The sequence below is a fragment of the Protomyctophum bolini genome (genome assembly GCF_963924005.1).
Source record: "Protomyctophum bolini genome assembly, chromosome: 5".
In the NCBI taxonomy this organism is placed as follows: domain Eukaryota; kingdom Metazoa; phylum Chordata; class Actinopteri; order Myctophiformes; family Myctophidae; genus Protomyctophum; species Protomyctophum bolini.
The window spans coordinates 40,049,870-40,069,320 of NC_137866.1; the positions used below are offsets into that span (position 1 = coordinate 40,049,870).

The 19,451-nt window shown below is 44.1% G+C and overlaps 1 protein-coding gene across 1 annotated transcript in view; it reads right to left on the reverse strand.

The window, feature by feature from the left end:
* Positions 1-5,535: 5,535 nt before the first annotated feature.
* Positions 5,536-19,451, reverse strand: part of camta1a (calmodulin binding transcription activator 1a) — a gene marked incomplete at both ends in the record, with an annotated part of 412,052 nt that continues 398,136 nt past the window's right edge. Inside the window, 9 exons of the mRNA XM_080762953.1 lie at positions 5,536-5,624; positions 9,106-9,164; positions 10,686-10,760; positions 11,027-11,226; positions 11,767-11,787; positions 12,196-12,267; positions 13,346-13,589; positions 14,701-14,879; positions 18,724-19,208. Of these exons, the coding sequence (XP_080619079.1) occupies positions 5,536-5,624; positions 9,106-9,164; positions 10,686-10,760; positions 11,027-11,226; positions 11,767-11,787; positions 12,196-12,267; positions 13,346-13,589; positions 14,701-14,879; positions 18,724-19,208 (1,424 nt within the window). The remainder of the gene's footprint in view (positions 5,625-9,105; positions 9,165-10,685; positions 10,761-11,026; positions 11,227-11,766; positions 11,788-12,195; positions 12,268-13,345; positions 13,590-14,700; positions 14,880-18,723; positions 19,209-19,451) is intronic.

The window sequence follows — 19,451 nt, forward strand, 5'->3', positions numbered from 1 at the left end:
ACACACACACGTCACACACATACTCCCACAAAAACAATAACGTGTGAAAGTCTGAAGAATCTCGTTTGAGGAGGTTACAAGATAGTTTTTTCAATTTGTTTGTTGCAACTGTTTATAGCTGTCTAATGTCTGACCGAGTGTCATGTTACATAATGTAAGTCAATGCTGTGTTGGAATAGCAATTAAAACGTCTATTTGGAACACATTAAGCTCGCTTTCTTTTTCCTTAAGTATACTCTCACTCAGAAAATAGTATTTAGACAGAGGTATACTAAATTAAGATCAGGGGTTCCCACTACATATATAGCCTGCCCCCAGACTGTGTGGTTTCTGGTTTAGAGGAGCGAGTGCCGGTCGAAAACAGGCGGTGGATCCTATTGGTTCACCAAACTGAGCACCTGCCATCGCCCCCCTCCTCCTTGTATAGAGGAATACAAATAATAATCAAGCTTTCGTTTAGAGTTTTTTTTTTCATTTTTTTCATTTTTTTTTATTATTTTACAGCAGAAAGAATATAAAGCATTCAGAAAACATCTTCCATATTTTAAGGGCATTTCAAAACGTTTTGCATGGCTTCAGCAGCTGAAATCTCTTTTTTTATAACTTTTTTTAAATTTATTTTTTTTACATATCCATCGAGTCAGTGACGCTTGTACATGCACAATTACAAAAATAAAACTTACAAACGAGAGAGGGGGAGAGAACGGAGAGAAAAGCAAAACACATCAGGTAGAGAACCGAGGAGATGAAAGTATTTGGGGAGGGGGTGAGAGGGTGGGCGGAAAGAAATATAGGATCACATAACAGGGAAAGACAGAGAGAGAAGGAGAGAGACAGAGAGCGAGAGAGAGAAAGAGAGAGAGAATGAGAGAGCTATAGAGGAGAGGAAAAGAGATCTACACTAGTTCACATGCAAAGTGTCGAGGACCCATAGTCTTTGTATCAAAGCAGGGCCGTTTATTTTTCTTCTCGGTTTTGGAATTGATGAAAACGTGCAGTTCGGTAAAGGGTGCCATATAATTGCTGTCCATAAACTACAGAATGCTTTGTCTTGCAACACTGGCATTTGCATAAGAGTTAAGTCAACTAACATGTGTCCAATCGTTTTAAAACTTCACTAGGTCTATTAGGTCTCCAGAAAAATAATGCTTATTGCTCTGTGTCCACGAGTGGGTTATGTTGTGAGATCCGGCCTGTTTCTGCTGTCCTGTTGTGCCTACCTTTCTCTGGTTTGGGTGCTTGGACAAAAGAAGAGGAGGAAAGGCAGATTCCCAGGTCAATTAGCAGAATGTCACAAGATCAATAATACAGTAATGAGGCGTACGTGCCTGTCAGCAAACCCGTCATCCCAATCACAAATGGCAGTAAAAACTAGATTTGCAGGTGAGCTTATCGTTTAACGAGACCTGCTGATGCCCCTCCACATCAGATATGTATTCCCAGATGAAAAACAATTTGCTGTAATATCGCCCTCATTTGACAGGATTTTATAAAAGAAGGTCACATCCCTTATTTACGTGAGCTATGATAAGGACAAACAATATATTTACTGGCACCACCTGTGTTATTATTCATCTTAATCCTCGCCGAGAGTAGAGAGAATTGATATTATATAACGAGTAACGACTCGGTCCAGTATCACAGTAGTGGATTTGTTTGTCTTTCCCAGAAAGCACCGCTCACTGCTTTGTTTCCTCCTCCCCCTTTTGGCACCCTGAGTAAATTACATAAGGGAGGTGAAACCAGTCCCTCAAACCCCATTTTTATACTTCATTGTATGACGGAGGCTTGTTGAAAATAGCCGATCTCCAAGCTCACAACACGTCGCATCTGCGGCACAAAGAGAGCTTTGAGATTGGCCATTTGTAAACGAGTGACACCATCGTATACAACCAAGTATAAATCAGGCATCAGTCAGGTAAAGAACTTGACCTTTCTGCTGCTCAGTTTAGGGCCTAAATGAAACTAACTGACTGACTAACTACCTTAACATGTCTGCATGTGTGCTGCTGACGCGCAGTGTGTTGTGCCTGTGTTTGTTTTTCTCTTAAGTGTGTCACCCTCACCTAGTCTTGCTATTGTACTGTTCTACAGTATTTCATTCTTTCTGACCGACACAGACAGTATTTTAATGCCTGGGTATTCACCACGCGCATGCGCATAAGTCATGTCCAGGTGTTAAAAAAAAACTTGGGAGCACACTTATCGAATCCAAATGAACCAACGAAAAAAACAAGAACTGAAAAAGTCTAAAAAGTAGAAACTTGCTCTAAACACAATCTTGTCCTCATGCTTTGCCATGGAAACATCAGTCAATACTGCTTAACTAGATCATTGTCTCTATTTGTAGGGTTTCTGCCCTGCGGGGCCCCAACATACCCTCCCTCTTTCTGAGTTCTGTGACACGTCAAACTAGGCGTTCTTCGTTTTACAGAACAGTAAAGTCTTTTAACTATCTGACTACCGATTCTAGGAAAAATAAGCATGCTTTAGGTGCAGTTCTGTCACCCAGTTAACTATTTTACCCATGCAAGCATAATAAAACCTCTCTCCCCTTTTGCCTCAGCACTGCATCAGCTATGCATTCTAACCACAGTCTAGAGGATGAATGCCAGGCAACAAACTCCAGTAGTGGCGTTTCTAATTCTTGTGGTTTTAACAAGCAGTTCCAGGTAGAAAAGAGAGCAAAGGAAATACAGAAATTATATAAAAAAGAGAGGAAAAGGAACGAAGCATGTCGACAAGCTGGAATGCTGTGGTTGTTATACTGGTTTGAACGGGGAACACCATATTGTGACTTTGGTGAGTGACAAAGGTGATAGTAATTAGCAATGGTATGTCCTGGATGCAGAAGTGTGAATTCATATGATCTTTCCTTTTTGTTATAACAACATTTACAAATGCAGGTACATCGCATGAATTCGAAGTTTGTTGTGCGATTGGGATTATGATTAGGCACTTCCTACATAAACACTCAATAAATAAATTACACATGTCAGGTCGGTGTAAAAAAAAAAGGAGTCCATCCATTGATAAAGTACGTACATTACAGTACAATAATGAATTTGAGAAAAACAAAACAAATAAATGACAATACAAAAAGTATACATGGCAATAATTGTGTAAAAAAACTAAATATAGCAAAACAAGTTATTCAGTGTCACTTGCACCTTGGCTGAATGATTAAATGTCATTACTTGGATAGAAAATACACTTTGTCATTGTTCTGTTGTATTAATTTGCACCCAACAGGCAAGTGGCTAACATGTGCATTCTCATTCAAACTGCTTTCACGCTTTCAAAGCATCTTTTAGTCCATATATTATTTACTCCTCAGGAGTAAACAATATGTGCACTATTTTATACATTTACATGATTTAACCCACTTATTGAACTTTGGCTCACTGATCCTGACAAGAGTGACAAGTTCTATACTTTCCCTTAGGACAAAATCATTTTAGCACCTTAATCCTAGTTCAGACCAAAGATTCGCAATGAGATGAAACCGCTTTAAGCCTAATTTATAAACTGTCGTACAGTGGAGCATAACATAAGCATTATAAAATAATCGCAGCAGTCTGAATTACCCTCTAGATGTTTTGAAAACGTACTTTGAGAATGTTTAATTTAGCCGTCACTTATGTACGCTGACCATTCTTTTTCTAACATGGATTACAAGGTCATTACAGACCCTGACAGCCTTGACCAGGGAGTTTGCTATTGGTCTAAACCGTGTTAGGACCAAAACCAAGTGATAAATCCAATGATTGTGGCAGCATATTTGAAGAAGCAAATTGATCTGTTGCTCCTACATTTAATAAGCAAAGAGCTTTTAAATAGTTTTATGGGGTCACCATGGGCAAGGCTGCCATTTACAATCTTTGAAAAATCATACAAAACTGTCTCATTGACACATTCCATTTTCAGTCAAGTCATAAAATAAAGCACAAATTCAGTAATGACAGAAGAATGTTCCAGGTTCTCTATGAGAATGGAGGAGACGTTAGAGACTTCAATGTTTGGTTTTTGTTTCCGTTTTGTTTGTTATATAAATATTTCCCTCTCTGCAACGTGTTGTGTGATCCTCGGTCTATACTGTGATCTAAAGCCCCATTCATAATTAGTTATCTGTGGTGTCGAAGACTGAAAATAGCCAATCTACAAGCTCACATCGTGTCGCACCGCACCACATTGTGAACTTGTTGCTGTTTTCAATGCACAACATGACGTGTCACCAAGTACAAATCGGGGGAAATGGTCTTTAATGCTAGTGTGAAATTTCTACTGTATGATTATCTGTTCTGCAAAGAAACGTAACTTAATTCTCTTGTTAAGCAGTAGTAGCATTCACATTACTTGGCACCATTGGCAAAAGATTCTTGGTAGCCCAAAAGAAAAATGTAAACATAACCATACTTGTTTTTGTTTTTTTAAGATAATTTTGCAGATTTGTCCTAACTCTACAGTACGTTTGTTTGTTGAAGTTTTTTTTGTAGTTTTTTCATATTGCAATAAGGTCATGCTTTAGCAAAATGTTCTTCTCAAGAACAATCAAAATAAAATAAAATACTCTTATAGTGAAATAGTTTTAATCATTTTACAGAGCATAGCCACTACTGTTTTGTTGTTTTTCTCTTTTGACTCTGTTCATGTTTTTCATGCACATAGCTCATTTTAATCCCAGGTATTTACACTATATACAAACAATACAACCATACTTCTTAGGCATTCAAACAAAACTATACAAATATTCTGTTTTTGTCTTGTACCTGTTTTTGACCCCTTTTTAATGAATAAAATAATATATTTCTAAAATACAATCCCCTTTGGGTAAATGTTTTTTTTTCTCCCACGTACTTTCAGCCTTCTTTATATACAGAAACCGCTCAATTGTCAAAAATATGGATTTGTCAAACCCCTATTTTGGGACTAGCTTAGTGACCCCTCGAAGAATCTCTAAGACGTCAAGGCAATGTATGTGATCGTCCTCAAAAGCCCTCAGAGGCTCTGAAGTTCGTTTAAAAAGAACAGCAATAACCTTCATGACCGTAATCAATAATCAATACAACACAAAAGAGGCAACTTTTCCCCTCTAGGTATAGGTTCCAGAGGAGCAATCAAATGAAATGATCCCAAAAACGAAACAAACAAAAAGGAACGACATTATTTTTTGACAGAGGACGATGTGGTGATACATTAATTCATTGTAGGGTGTGAATTGGGGTGAGGGTGGGGGGGCACTAAACAAGAAGAAACAAACAAAAATCAGAGGCCGGCAGACTGATCTACAAGCACACAGGCGAAGAGTTTTGGCAAAGAGTCGTCATGTGTTTGTTTTTGTCTTTTTTTGCTGTGGTGAAATTTAACAGCACAGAATTCTGAAGATACGGGTCAACATATATACATAAATAAATATATATATATGTTGGTAAGAAATTCAAGTAATAAAGTAAGAATACAAATGGTAAATAACATCATATCCTAAGAAATGACAGCGGTAAAGAAAAAGAGGCAGTTTGCCTGTTTCTGCTTAAGTCAAACTCCGCCTACATTCATGCGTAGCTCCGCCCATCTGGACAGCCTGGCAGGGCGGAGCCGTGGGACAGAAGAATTGTTGCGCTCGTCTGTGGCAGGTGTGGACACAAGTTGGGATGTGTGCAATTGTGGATCAGCAAATTACCGATAATATTTGGTAAAGATTTCCCTCTAAACATGAGTCAATTAGTCACATAAAAAAACAAACAAACGTATGAAATACAATTAAAACCACTTAAACCCTACAGTAGTTGACCGGCGTCCCGCAGGGCTCTACACTTGGTCCTCTCCTTCTTATTTCCTCTCTAAATGGTAAATCTACAAGCTCCACAATGCATTATGAACTTGTAGATCTGCTATTTCGGCCGGCGAATGTTGGCCCAGGATAGGGACTCTAGGGTTCATGTGGTTTTTAAAGAGCCCAAGGTGTTTCGGTATGGTTCCTCTGTCTGTCTGTCCGTCTGTCTGCACTGTGAGATCCTCTGGGCCTCTTCCCTTCCAAAACGCCTGAGCGTACGCCACAAAAAAACACACAAAGCGCTCCATGAAAAAGTGCAAAAAATGCCATGAAGCCAATGTCCTGAATCCCCCCCCCCCCCCCCCCCCCCCAACCCCTCCCCCAACCCCAACCCACCCTCCCCCATTGTTTATCATCCCATAGTTGCCAAACTCTCCAACTGAAATCAAGTCAGTGGGAAGAAAGGATAACGTGAAGAAAAATGCTGTTGTACATGTATGTAACACTATAGAACGAGGAACACCGCCGGAGGACCAATCATCATCGCAGTGTTTTCATTGACGTTGTGTCGTTGTGTTCATTTTTTCCCCTTTTTTTTTGTTGCTCAATTCTCTTGTAAAATGTCTCGGGTACAAACGGAAAAAAGAAAAGGAGGAGGAGTCAGGAGGAGAGTGATGTCACATTGCAAGGGGGCTCTTGGGAGGGGTCTCATGTGCCCTGGCCCTTTTCAATTCTTTCACTCTGAAACACAGAAAGACAAGGCGCGACGTGAGTACGGACGGCGCTTCCCTCGGACGACCCAAAGACAAACAAACTAGACCACGACACCGACAGGCTCGTCACCGCCACGACGCCACAACATCAGCAGGTGACTGGAGGAGCCAATCAAGACAGCTCAGGTTATCAGGAACGTGAGCTGGCCTGCGAAGAAAATGTTTTGTCAATGTTTATTAGAACTCCACCACACCGATAGATTAAAAATATACTTAATGTTCATATATGGCCGGGGGATACAGGCTCTCCCAAGAAATAGGACTAGGAATCAGGCCCATAATAACCAAGACTGATCAGCGTAAGTGCCTACTTACCAGACAGTAAGTAGGTTATTAAGCTGATAACATTCCTCCAATACAATGTTCTGAGAAATCCTATCGCAACCAAAAACAACCAAATGGTGCCATCTATTTGCCCCAAAAGAAAAGACTGCTCAAAGTTTGCAACGGCTACTTGTGCCGCTCTCGCCGCGTTCAACCAGTGGAAAGGAAAAGAGGCCTGTTCCCAAGACATTCAGCGCTGACACATACCGCTCTAGGCTGGATTATACATCTGCAATGTTCGACGGCATATAATATGCATTGTTTGGCACTCTACAAAAGAAAACGAAGACCAGAGAGGGCCTGGTTTGGCAAGCTATATTAGAGCAGAGAAAGGATTCCAAAACAACGCTTGAGCCAAATGCAGTCTGCCTGCATGCCGAACAAACGGTATAGTGTTTCCTGTATGTGTAATATATCCACTACCATGATGTGTGATGGATGGAAACACACATACATACGCCGTAGGTAAATACTTTCACGGCATATTGTGTGTGCGTGTGTGTGTGTGTGTGTGTGTGTGTGTGTGTGTGTGTGTGTGTGTGTGTGTGTGTGTGTGCGCGTGCGTGCGTGCGTGTGTGTGTGTGTGTGTGTGTGTGTTTTCATCTGTATGGCTGTGTGCTGCTTCCTTGTCGTGTTCCCTGGAGGTGTGAATCCATTGCAGCTCTGCTCCCCGCTCCCAGCGGGGGGAGGCAGAGGAGGGGGGGATTCTATTGCTTGCTTTTCCATGGTGACCTACATGCTATCACGGCACTGTAACCTACATCACAGCGACGGACCTGCCTGCCGTCAGACGGACCTGCCTGCATGCCGTCAGACGGACCTGCCTGCCTGCATGCCGTCAGACGGACCTGCCTGCATGCCGTCAGACGGAACCGCCTGCATGCCGTCAGACGGACCTGCCTGCCTGCATGCCGTCAGACGGACCTGCCTGCCTGCATGCCGTCAGACGGCAGAGGTGCTTACAGGAACCGTCCCAAACTGCCCCCAAAGCACAGTAACCTATATTGGTTTCAGCGTAATAACCCCCCCGATCATTTGGATGCATTTAGAGTGCTGCTGAAAGGGTCTACTCTACGCAGAAGCACAGGAAGTACTGCCCAAGGAAGTGACGTTGATGCTGTTCAGATTGGTTTAAGTATGGAAGTCCTGCCATATAGACACTTTCAACCTTAGTTCTTTAGGCTTTTCTCCTTGAGAAAAGACTGGGACAACGTTACATATAAAGGGGAGGCGTTAAAAGGCATCCTGTGGCACTGAGTGAGTACGAGTAGACGGTACAAATAACATGAAAGTTAACAGCAACAACATAAAGATACAATTAAGTTCCATAACTTGTTAAAATAATAATAATAATAATGTTCTGAACTTGGTTCATAAAAACCTGCATCACTTATGGTTTATAGCAATTAGCAACACGTCGTTGAACTGTTTACAGTGTGTCCAGATCTTAGCAAAGCCTCGCCTAACATACATCCACACTATGAATCGTTTGACAGCACACAAGGAGCACCAGTCTCCCTTCCCAGTGTGTTGAGTGGCTAGAAACAGGACACACAGCCAGCCGCTCAGACAGATAGACGGACAGCAGCCGGCCCATAGCATGCCTGAAGAGTATAACAGCAAGGCCCAAGTTCGTCACCACTCGTCATGCAACAGAATAAAAAACATATAATAGGACACGAAGAACCTCCTGCAGTTCTCTTGAGTCGGCATCTTCATACTCACACAAAACGCACAGAAACAAAAACAAATGAACAGAAATGGAACTGAAAATCATTTCCGAGTTCAGAGAGAGAGATAAAGAGAGAGAGAGATAAAGAGAGAGAGAGAGAGAGAGAGAGAGAGAGAGAGAGAGAGAGAGAGCAACAGAAAGAGGGAGATAAGAGAGCCGGTTAAGTGTGGCAGTCATGTTGTCATTCATAAGCAGTGGTTAGTTATAAAGATTAAGTTCTGCTCTAAATCGGAGCGCCTCAATCCACCCTGTGGCTCCAGTTGGCAGCCATCATGCAAGCAGGCATCAAGCAACAGTGATGGAGAGGAGAAGGAAAAGAGAGTGAGAGAGTGAAAGAGAGAGTGTATGAGCAAGAGAGAGAGAGAGAGAGAGAGAGAGAGAGAGAGAGAGAGAGAGAGAAAGCGAGAGAGAGAGAGACAGAGAGAGAAAGAGAGATAGAGAGAGAAAGAAAGAGAGAGAGAAAGAGAGATAGAGAGAGGGGGGAGAGGTAGAGAGAGAAGCACGATGGTGAGTTGCTGAGGCTGCACTCACCCGCTTGAACAGTCTATGGTCCACCAATGGGCTATGGCATAAACAGCAAAACAATACCAGACAGCTATTAGCACATGGTAGGCACTGTGGGGAGGGGGAGGGGAGGGGTCGAGGACACATAGGGGCTAAGAGACAGGAGAGGAGGAGAGGGGGGGGTCCACATTCGTGGAGACGTGACCCGTCCAAGCCTTTTATCTCACATAATTTGATAACAAACATTTAAAAGGAAGACTGTTATGAAGGGAAAATTGTTTGAAGATGTGAGTATCTCTACTTTCAAAGACCATTTATAGTTACAATATGAAGTACTGTAGGAGCATGGCTAGCTTATGTTAGGTTGTGCATGTGTTTGTGTGTTTGTGTGTGTGTGTGTGTGTGTGTGTGTGTGTGTCACACATTCAACCATGTCACACATTCTGAATGGCTGTTTTGCCTATAAAGGGCTTTACATAGCACGCCACGACAGAATAGTTGATCTCATAACTAAGGACATATCTAAACATTTTGCACTGTCTGTGAGAATGTACAAACATTCCTGTGTCAAACCTTCCATGTTTCAACTCTGTAGGCCTACTGAAAATACTGACATTTTTGCACATCTCTCTGCTAACACACCAGATGTTGTTAATCAGTTTTCATTCTTGAAATGGCCTGCACCTTTGATTCTAGCTTAGAGGAAGCCTTTATGACTAAGGTCATTAAGTACCAGCCGCTCCTCCAGACCATCATTGAACTAGGCTATAGGTGCAATCTGTATGTGTTTATCTTCGACAGCCTAGGACATGTACACAGTTTGGTCGTAAGAGGCTTCCAACAACTTGGGATGCCAAAAAAAGCAGCCAAACGGCTTGCGAAATTCTGTGCAATATCTTCCACTATCGGTAGCCGCCAAATATGGCGAAGACGCTGTTACTTGTACCCCTGAAGGGTGTGTGGGTATTTGTTCGGGATTTGCTGATTGCATTCTGTGCGGCACCTTGTAAATATTTGTGTCCTTGTATTTGTATCTCTTATGTGGACATAAATAAATGATTAAAATGTGTGTGTGTGTGTGTGTGTGTGTGTGTGTGTGTGTGTTTGTGTGTTTGTGTGTGCCCACGTGTCTGTGTGTGTGTGTGTGTGCGCGTGTGTGTGTGTGTGTCGATATGACATGTTGTGTGCTGGAAGATCTGCTATTTTGGCCATTTATTGTACAACAAAGAAAATGACTGAACCTCACAGTTATGTTTTGTGTGCGCATGTGAATGTGCATGTGCATGTGCATGTGCATGTGCGTGTGCGTGTGCGTGTGCGTGTGTGTGTGTGTGTGTGTGTGTGTGTGTGTGTCGATGTGACACACACACATGTAGACATCTACTATTTTGGCCATTTCTTGTACAACAAAGAAAATGACTGAACCCCACTTTTTTTTTTAAACAAACCCTGTCTGCGCATGTGCATGCATTATGCCTGTTATGTGTGTGCATGTGTGTGTGTGTGTGTGTGTGTGTGTGTGTGTGTGTGTGTGTGTGTGTGTGTGTGTGTGTGTGTGTGTGTGTCTGTGTGTGCCTACCTGTGGCGACAGCGCCGTAGAAATCTCATGATCTTCCTGGCAGCTTGATCCTGCCTCTTAGTGAGCAGAGTGCTTCTGTGACAGAAAAGACAAAGAACAGTACATCCATAAAAAGAGCAGACCTAAAACAGAGCCCTGGGGGACCAACTACACGTAGAATTTAAGACTATACTCTCAAATTGGGGGTCTGTGGTCTGACATGAAAAACTTTGTAAACCCCTAGGTTATACAGTAACTTCTCTCAGTGAGGACATCTATGCTGTCTTTAGCAGTTTCCTTTTTGTTTGGTTCTGAACAGCGCAGTATACTGACTGTACTCCTGCTGTGTGTCTATACTGTACCTCAGTTTGTGTTGCACCAGGGCAGCGGCAGCCCCGTGGCGGTGAGGCGTCAGCCTGCCAAACTCCTTGTAGCTGCGGTAGTATTGCTGGATCAGCACAGCTGCCCTTCTGCTCTGCTGGAACTTCTTCTGCTCATGGTAGCTACGGAACTTACTCTGGATAAGGATGGCGGCCTGCGTCATCTTCTTATAAAGTGCATACTGCCGAGGGGAGAGAGAGAGAGAAACAGCGGGTCACCCTCCCTCACAGGCAGGGCAGACATCAGACATAACACAAACCTCTAATTTAGCAGAATATTAGGATTCCGGGACTGATATATGGAAGCCAGTGAGTAAGTCCATGGAAATTTGGAATCTATAGTGAACGATTATTTCAGTTATCTGCCCCGCTAGTACAAATTCTGGCAGTAAAGCAGGTAAATAATTACTTAATACCAGGCAGTTAATGTGTTGTACACTCAAGAGTACTCATGCGTGTGTGTGTGTGTGTGTGTGTGTGTGTGTGTGTGTGTGTGTGTGTGTGTGTGTGTGTGCGTGTGCGTGTGCGCGTGTGTGCGCTCGCGCGTGCATGTGTGTGTGTGTATGTGCGTGTGTGCGCGTGCACGTGCATGTGCACATGCATGTGTGTGTGTGTGTGTGTGTGTGTGTATAAAAAAAGTGCTTTGACATAGCAATACTCTTTAGTCTGGTCAAATATAATGGCTGTCGACAGTGTGATCTAGGACACTGAAAAGGTGTTACCTTCAAGGCTATCCATGTTAGCTTGTAAACAGAAAAAAGTGAAAGATTGTGAATCATGGACTAGCATCACATAAGATCAGCCTGGGCTTGGAACAAGCTTGTGAAACCACTTTCAGGGAGTGTTAAGTTAGACTAGACTATAGACTCATGAATTCAGATAGAATAGTCAATAAGGTGTTAAAAAGTAGCAATAGCACATAGAAATACTCTGTTACAGGTAAAAGTTCTGTATTCGACATCTTTACTTGTATTAATAATACAAATCAAACAAGTCAAGTAACTGAAGTTGTCAAATAATTATAGCGGCATATAAAAAAGTACAATATTTGCCTCTGAGAAAGAAATGTACATACCCAAGTAAAGTAAATACCTGTTGTACTTAAGTACAGTACTTGAGTAAATGTACTAGTGTACACCACTGGAACCTACCTGTTTGTACTTCTTGTAGCAACGTTGGATAACGGCTGCGGCTACTTCCTGTTGCTCTCGGAGTGGCCTTCCCTGTGGGGAGAGTAGAGTGGGGAGAGGTCAGAGGTGACAAATATAGGAGCCGTTGTGCTGCCACAAAGGTCATGACAAGCCTCTGTCAGCTCTCTCCCTGCGGAACCCTCCAGTTTGGCCCATGACCCACGACACCCCTGGAAGGTGTCCGCCCTTAGCCCCACGTAACTCCAGGCCTCGCTGGAGGCCAAAAGGGGGCCAGGCGAGTTGGGTGAGCTGCTGCTGCACTGCGGCTGTGAGACTCTCCGCTTTGGGCTCTGTGCCGGCCGGGCTGGGGTGGGGGCAGGTGGGGGGACAGAGAGAGAGACAGCCGTCCACCTAAGAGCCAGCCGGCAGAGGGGTAACAACAAGAGAGGATGTGAATGACAGCGAACAGTTTGATACACGGAAACTCATTAAAAGGAGCCACAGGGGGGAGGGGGAGCGAGGGGAGGCACGGGGGTCGGGGAGAGCGCGGGACTTGGCAGTGTGTGTGTTGTGCTAATTAAGGGCAGGCAGCAGCGGCAACCAACGCAGGTGACTTACACGGGGGGAGAGAGAGACAGAGAGAGAGAAAGAGATAGATATTGAAAAGGAGGTGAGCTTAATCAGTTTTAATCGGAGCGGGGGTATGGGGGGTGTATGGGGGGCAGTGCAGGCCATGCTCCGCTCAAGCCATCGTTCCCATGCTGAAACCACAGGGCCAGAGGACTTTGAACTTCATACCATACAAATAGATTAGTATTTATCAGAGTTGCTACGTACATGTATTAAAAAAATAATAATATATATATATATATACACAGTACTGTATATACAAAGGAGAGAAACACAGACAGAGGTGGAGACAAAAATATATTAATGTGGATAGAACATTTGTGGAATATCTCCCAGAAAGGGAGATATTCTGCGTTGCACCTCTGAAGCTCGCACCCAGATGAACCAGTCGGCATGTCCCCCTGCTGGCACATGTCATCCGTCGTTAATGCCAAGTGAAACCCCTCATACGCGTCCTATAAATCTAACACAGCGTAACCTCGCCCACAGCGGGAGGCGGGTGAACACGCGTCACATGACACCCGAGCCAGCTGGCCTGTACCTTGTACTTGCGGAAGGCGGTTTGTACCAGGCGGGCGGCCTCATACAACTCTCTCTGCTCGGGGTCCGACAGAGTCAGCTGGGCCAGGTCTCGCTCCACCTTGCTGTTGGAGGCGTTGATGAACTCGCTCCAGTCCGCCGGGGAGGGCAGGGCAGACCTCTCCAGGGGGGCTTCTCTCAGCGGAGACCCCCCTGGACTGAGGCTGGGGTTGGAGGATGGGGTCAGGGGCTCGCTGTACAGAGATCTGTGGGGGAAGAAAACATTGGAACCTTTATGCATGCAGGCTAAAGACCACCAGGGAAATGCAAATTAAAAGCAAAACCACTGACTTTTGAGTAAAACATAAACTTGGTTTACTGCCATAATCACATTAAACTATGCATGTCAACCAGCTATATGCATTCAATCCAGTTACAGGTATAGCCCCCCTCTCTATCTTCTCTCTGTTATAGAGCGTCGCAGGCCCGCCCCCTTTCAGAATGACAAGTGGCCCAGGAAATGATTCTCCATTCATTTTCTCCATTAAGCTTTTCAAAAAGTATTTATATAAAGACGGTTACGCCGCGGACAAAGCCAACTCGGATCGTGACAAATCATGACAACAAACACAATATGTTGTGCCGATCAAATCATTTGAAAGAAGAAAATAAAGGCAGGATACGACACTATTTGTTTTGTTTTTCTTCTTACTAATTATTTGATCGGCCCAAAACATTGTAATTATTGTCATGATTTGTCACGATCCGAGTTGGCTTTGTCCGCGGCGTAACCGTCTTTAAATAAATACTTTTTGAAAAGCCTATGGAGAAAATGAATGGAGAATAATTTCCTGGGCCACTCGTCGTTCTGAAAGGGGGCGGGACTGCGACGCTCTATACCGGCAAAGCTGAGCAAGTGAACATGAATCTTGAATTTGGCGTCACAACAGGGTAATTTTGTACGTTGCTCTCCTCATACTGTACATATTTTTGCTCTTCAAGTCACCGCTGTCTCCAACTAGTAATACGTGCAAATTTGAATAAAATGTACCTCTGTCTGTTTCTCAAAAGATAAGTGATAAGTGAAAACACATACTGCAATACAAGGTTAAACTCATCAATGCCTGGGTGGGTTGCGTATAGACTTTGGTGGTCTGTGTCTCCCGTCGACTAGAAAATAGAACAGGCCTCAATCTGACTACAGCCATGAAAAAACAAATGGGTTTTTTTTGTTCTCTCTTCAGAATAAGACCTATAAGGCCCATTCAAAAAATGTCATAAATCCTAACAGTTTTCCAAAACACGTCTTCTTTTTTGAGAAGTGGGGAGAAGCTAAAATGTAAAATGCCACAGATGCACCAAGCGTTCCATCCTCACCGCAGGTGGATGATGCTGGGCAGCTGCTCCACGTCTCCCAGGTAGTTGGCCAGCCAGTTCATGGTGTTGCTCACTCCACTGGTGTCCAACGGGATCGCGTCCGTGCTGGAGAAGTTCTCCCGCTTGATCCGCTCCGGCGTGGCATCTATGATGTGTTCCGCCAGAGTCATCATGTTCACCTGCACGGGAGGAAGAACAGCCACGCTCATCTGACCAACAGAACCAACATCTATGATGTGTTCCGCCAGAGTCATCATGTTCACCTGCACGGGAGGAAGAACAGCCACGCTCATCTGACCAACAGAACCAACATCTATGATGTGTTCCGCCAGAGTCATCATGTTCACCTGCACGGGAGGAAGAACAGCCACGCTCATCTGACCAACAGAACCAACATCTATGATGTGTTCCGCCAGAGTCATCATGTTCACCTGCACGGGAGGAAGAACAGCCACGCTCATCTGACCAACAGAACCAACATCTATGATGTGTTCCGCCAGAGTCATCATGTTCACCTGCACGGGAGGAAGAACAGCCACGCTCATCTGACCAACAGAACCAACATCTATGATGTGTTCCGCCAGAGTCATCATGTTCACCTGCACGGGAGGAAGAACAGCCACGCTCATCTGACCAACAGAACCAACATCTATGATGTGTTCCGCCAGAGTCATCATGTTCACCTGCACGGGAGGAAGAACAGCCACGCTCATCTGATCAACAGAACCAACATCTATGATGTGTTCCGCCAGAGTCATCATGTTCACCTGCACGGGAGGAAGAACAGCCACGCTCATCTGATCAACAGAACCAACATCTATGATGTGTTCCGCCAGAGTCATCATGTTCACCTGCACGGGAGGAAGAACAGCCACGCTCATCTGACCAACAGAACCAACATCTATGATGTGTTCCGCCAGAGTCATCATGTTCACCTGCACGGGAGGAAGAACAGCCACGCTCATCTGACCAACAGAACCAACAGGCATTGGTTCAGACTGTAGGCAGGCAGATGCAATCCACAATGTCATCGGATCGGATTTGTGCATTCGGTCATTGTCAAACTATGGGCATTGCATTGGTCGCTGTGGTAACGACGTAAAGACATAGGCGTGAGTAATGCTTCCTATTTTTGCTCACCAAATATCTTTATAGCTTTAGTGCCTAGTGTGAACACCCCTTATATTAGACTGCAGTGTCCAGACTGAAAAACATAGCATTGCTATTGGGTAGTAACCTCTTATCTCCACATTTATTTATCTTAATAAAACAAATCGTATTGCCCTTACTGACCACACGGCGTCACACAAGTTATTGTAGTTATACTAATCCATATCCGAGAAATACGTTTCAATCTACATTGCAATCACATCTTCAACTGTGTTTCTTGTTCACCTTCATAGCCTATTTGGATAATATAAGTGGTTTTTCTGTGTATCCCATGACTTGTGTGGGTTGATCAGGTTCTGTTCTGTTGTCATACAGGTCTCAATACGGGTCATACGGGTTGATCAGGTTCTGTTCTGTTGTCATACAGGTCTCAATAGGTCACACATTGATTCTGAATCTGTCCAGTTTCAAAAGTAATTTTCCAGAGAGTGTGACAGGCAGAGCTCGCTTTCTTTACAGGATAGGATATACAGTAGGATAGAGCTTGATGTGAAAACCCCTTAACCTATTTTGACCTGAGATCAGATTCTAAAAATGTCTTCTACATCCTGACAGTTTTCTGAAAAAGCTATGTTTCTATGGCAGTCGTTCTTCGATTTTTCAAAAATAGCATTATAGCTATTTTTCAATAGCTAAAGCATGACATGATGCTAACACCAAAAGGGGTTCCCGCCCCAAATGGGTAAATTAGGCTTCAGCACCTGAATGCCCAGATTTGAATGCCCAGATTTTCAAATCATCTAATCTAATGACCAATCTGGATACAAATTCAGATGGTGGCGGCCAGTGTGACCATAGCCTCAGTCAATGTGCTGTGGTTTGGATCTCTCCTTAGCCTCATGGGTCATCTGGTGATTGTGCTGCTTATTTGTTCTGAAGGATGCAGCAATGTTTGGCAGTGTGAGTGTGGATGAAAAATGACTGGCGTTAATGATAATGGAGAGAATAATGCTGGTGGTAATGATGTTATTGAGAGGCCTGATCCAGATCTTCATAGCTCACTGACCTGGTGAGACTGAGATGGATGGCTGCTGGACTGGATCAATGGAGGGACTTTATTATGCAGTGATGGAGGTCAACAGCGAAGCTATGTATGCCTAGCGCACGTGCGTGTGTGCGTGCGTGTGAGCCGAGGGACAGTTGCTATTCTCTCAGAGAAAAGTGCTACAACTCGTGACTCAACCCTTGGAACGCAACATACAAGTCACACAGTTCTCCACAGACCCTGTATCTTAGTTGATGTACTGTAGGAACGAGATGCAAAGCCTTTCATTCTGGCAGCCTCTCATGTCCAGCCTAGTTAAGGGATATGTAGAATGTAGATATATCACCCGCCTACGTTCTGTTCATTTGCCCTGGCATGATGGAGTAGATAAACCATGCTTCAGGAAACTATCAAGGCAGGAAGAGTGCTTCTTTATACACGTGGTGGAAAGAAGCGCAGCGCTACAGTAACAAAGTGTAACGATCGGTTGGGTGGTGCACCGTGCACGCACACATGCGCGCACGCACACCCGCACGCACACACACACACACGCCCGCACACACATGCCCGCGCAAACACATACACACACACACACACACACACGTATCTACAAATACGCACGTGAAGTGCATTACATTAACACATTAACATTCAATTTCACATTAGGCCAATTAAATAGATTCTTATCAGCCACGTTGACCCCACCCCCCCCCCCCCCCCCCCCGCCAAAAAAGGTTGGCGCCAGTATGCACTCTACTGAGTCTCAGTAGCGTCAATCAAGATGAGTAATCAGAGACATTTCCACAGCGGAAAAATATAATTAAATTCAAAACTATAACTGATAACGCTATACTCTAGTTCTGTGAACAAGCTGGCACCATTGACTGACATTTTCAATTGACAAAAATGCATAAACATAAGCATATTATAGATTGATTGATCGATTGATTGTTTATTTAAGTGTCATGCTTCCGAAGAAGCCCAGCCAATATGGACTTACAGGACACTTTTTTACAGTTTACATAAACAATTCCAATAAACCGACATGACGGTTTGCAAACAATGATCAAGTGAATACCAAACTGACACTCCAGATCCTTACGTTATATTTGTATATGTGTCAAAATGATTCGAAAAAAGTTTGAGGGCTCATTTTGTTTGTATGTATGAGTATATTCATATATTATACAGCAACTAATATACAACTGCAGTATAGTTAAGGGTCAGCACGAGTTCAAATCTTGGGTAGGACATGAAAGTTAAACCCATACGGTTGAGTGGAGTCCCTCAGGGTTCTTTGCTAGTGTTTTTGCTCTACATTAAATACCTTCACAGAAAATAGCAGATCTTATCTTATACAACATGTGTCACTGCAAAGGATTTCCCTTAGAATATGGATCCTGGGGTTTAAAAATGGAGTGCCGTGATTTTTGTATGTTTTGTATGTGTCTATGGAGTTAACATGACTCTAATGGAGAGGGTGTGGTTAGAATATTCAATTATGTCTTCCCTGTATTTATGGTTTGTTCCTGAAAGCTGAACGCCTTTGAGTCAAAAGGCCCAATCAAAAAATCCTTTATTGTGTCATCATAACCCTAACTCCTCCCCTAACCGCTCCACCATTATCATACAACCCACAGCTGTGGGCGAGGCTTAAGATCAGGTGGGTGGTGCTAAGGTGAAAACCAGGTATACTTGATGAACTGGTGGGTGGGGCCACATAAAAACATAATTTTAACACTTTATATCGTAGTACCTGATGATCATGTTTTAGGTGTGTGTGTGTGTGTGTGTGGGGGGGGGGGGGTTGACCATGGATCTCCATCTTTAAGTGGTTAATGAGAGACAAGACAAGTTCCTTCTCTCACCTGCAAGTCGTCCATCTGCGTGAGACAGTCCTGGTTCTCCAGGTCTTCTCGGTAGGAGAGCAGGTCGGTGTCCACCATCTCTCTGTCTGCCATCACCAGCATGCCCAGCTGCTCTCGCTGTCGTAGCCGATTAGCCAGCTTCTCCTTCCCCATGCTGCTGGCGCCGCCGCCCCCTGACCCTTTCCTACCAGAGCCACCGCTGCCAGAGAAAGTCTCCCGGGAGCTCCATCTGGCCGCCCCCCCTGTGCTGGCCCCCCCTCCAGAGAGGCCCTTGTCCGGGCTGAGGCCTTCCGAGGACATGCTCTTGGGGCTGGGCGACAGCTTGTGGAGCTGCTGCTGCTCTAGGCTCAGAGGGACCGACATGGCCTTGTCGGGCCGGGCCTGAAACAGTTCTGGGTTGGGTTTGTGTTTCTTGGCCTGCGGTAGGTCTCTCTGACACTCGCTGCTGTAGTAGTTGGAGGGCTCTGATCGTGGCCTTCTCAAGTCTGCAAGGAAAAGCAGCGGGAAATAATGAGTGCGCAAAGCGACAAACGGCAGGAGATTTGTGGGGTCATATCCATGGCCACTGTACAAAGGCTAAATTACACTTTGTTGTTCGCTCGAGTTTCAACTGGAAAACTGTGGCAAAAGGCACTTTTTCCCCAGTTGAAATATAGGTCGTTTTGGTCGAGTGAAATTTCTGTCAAAGGATTCGTGTGACAAAGTATAAATTAGCCGTTGGAAGTGGA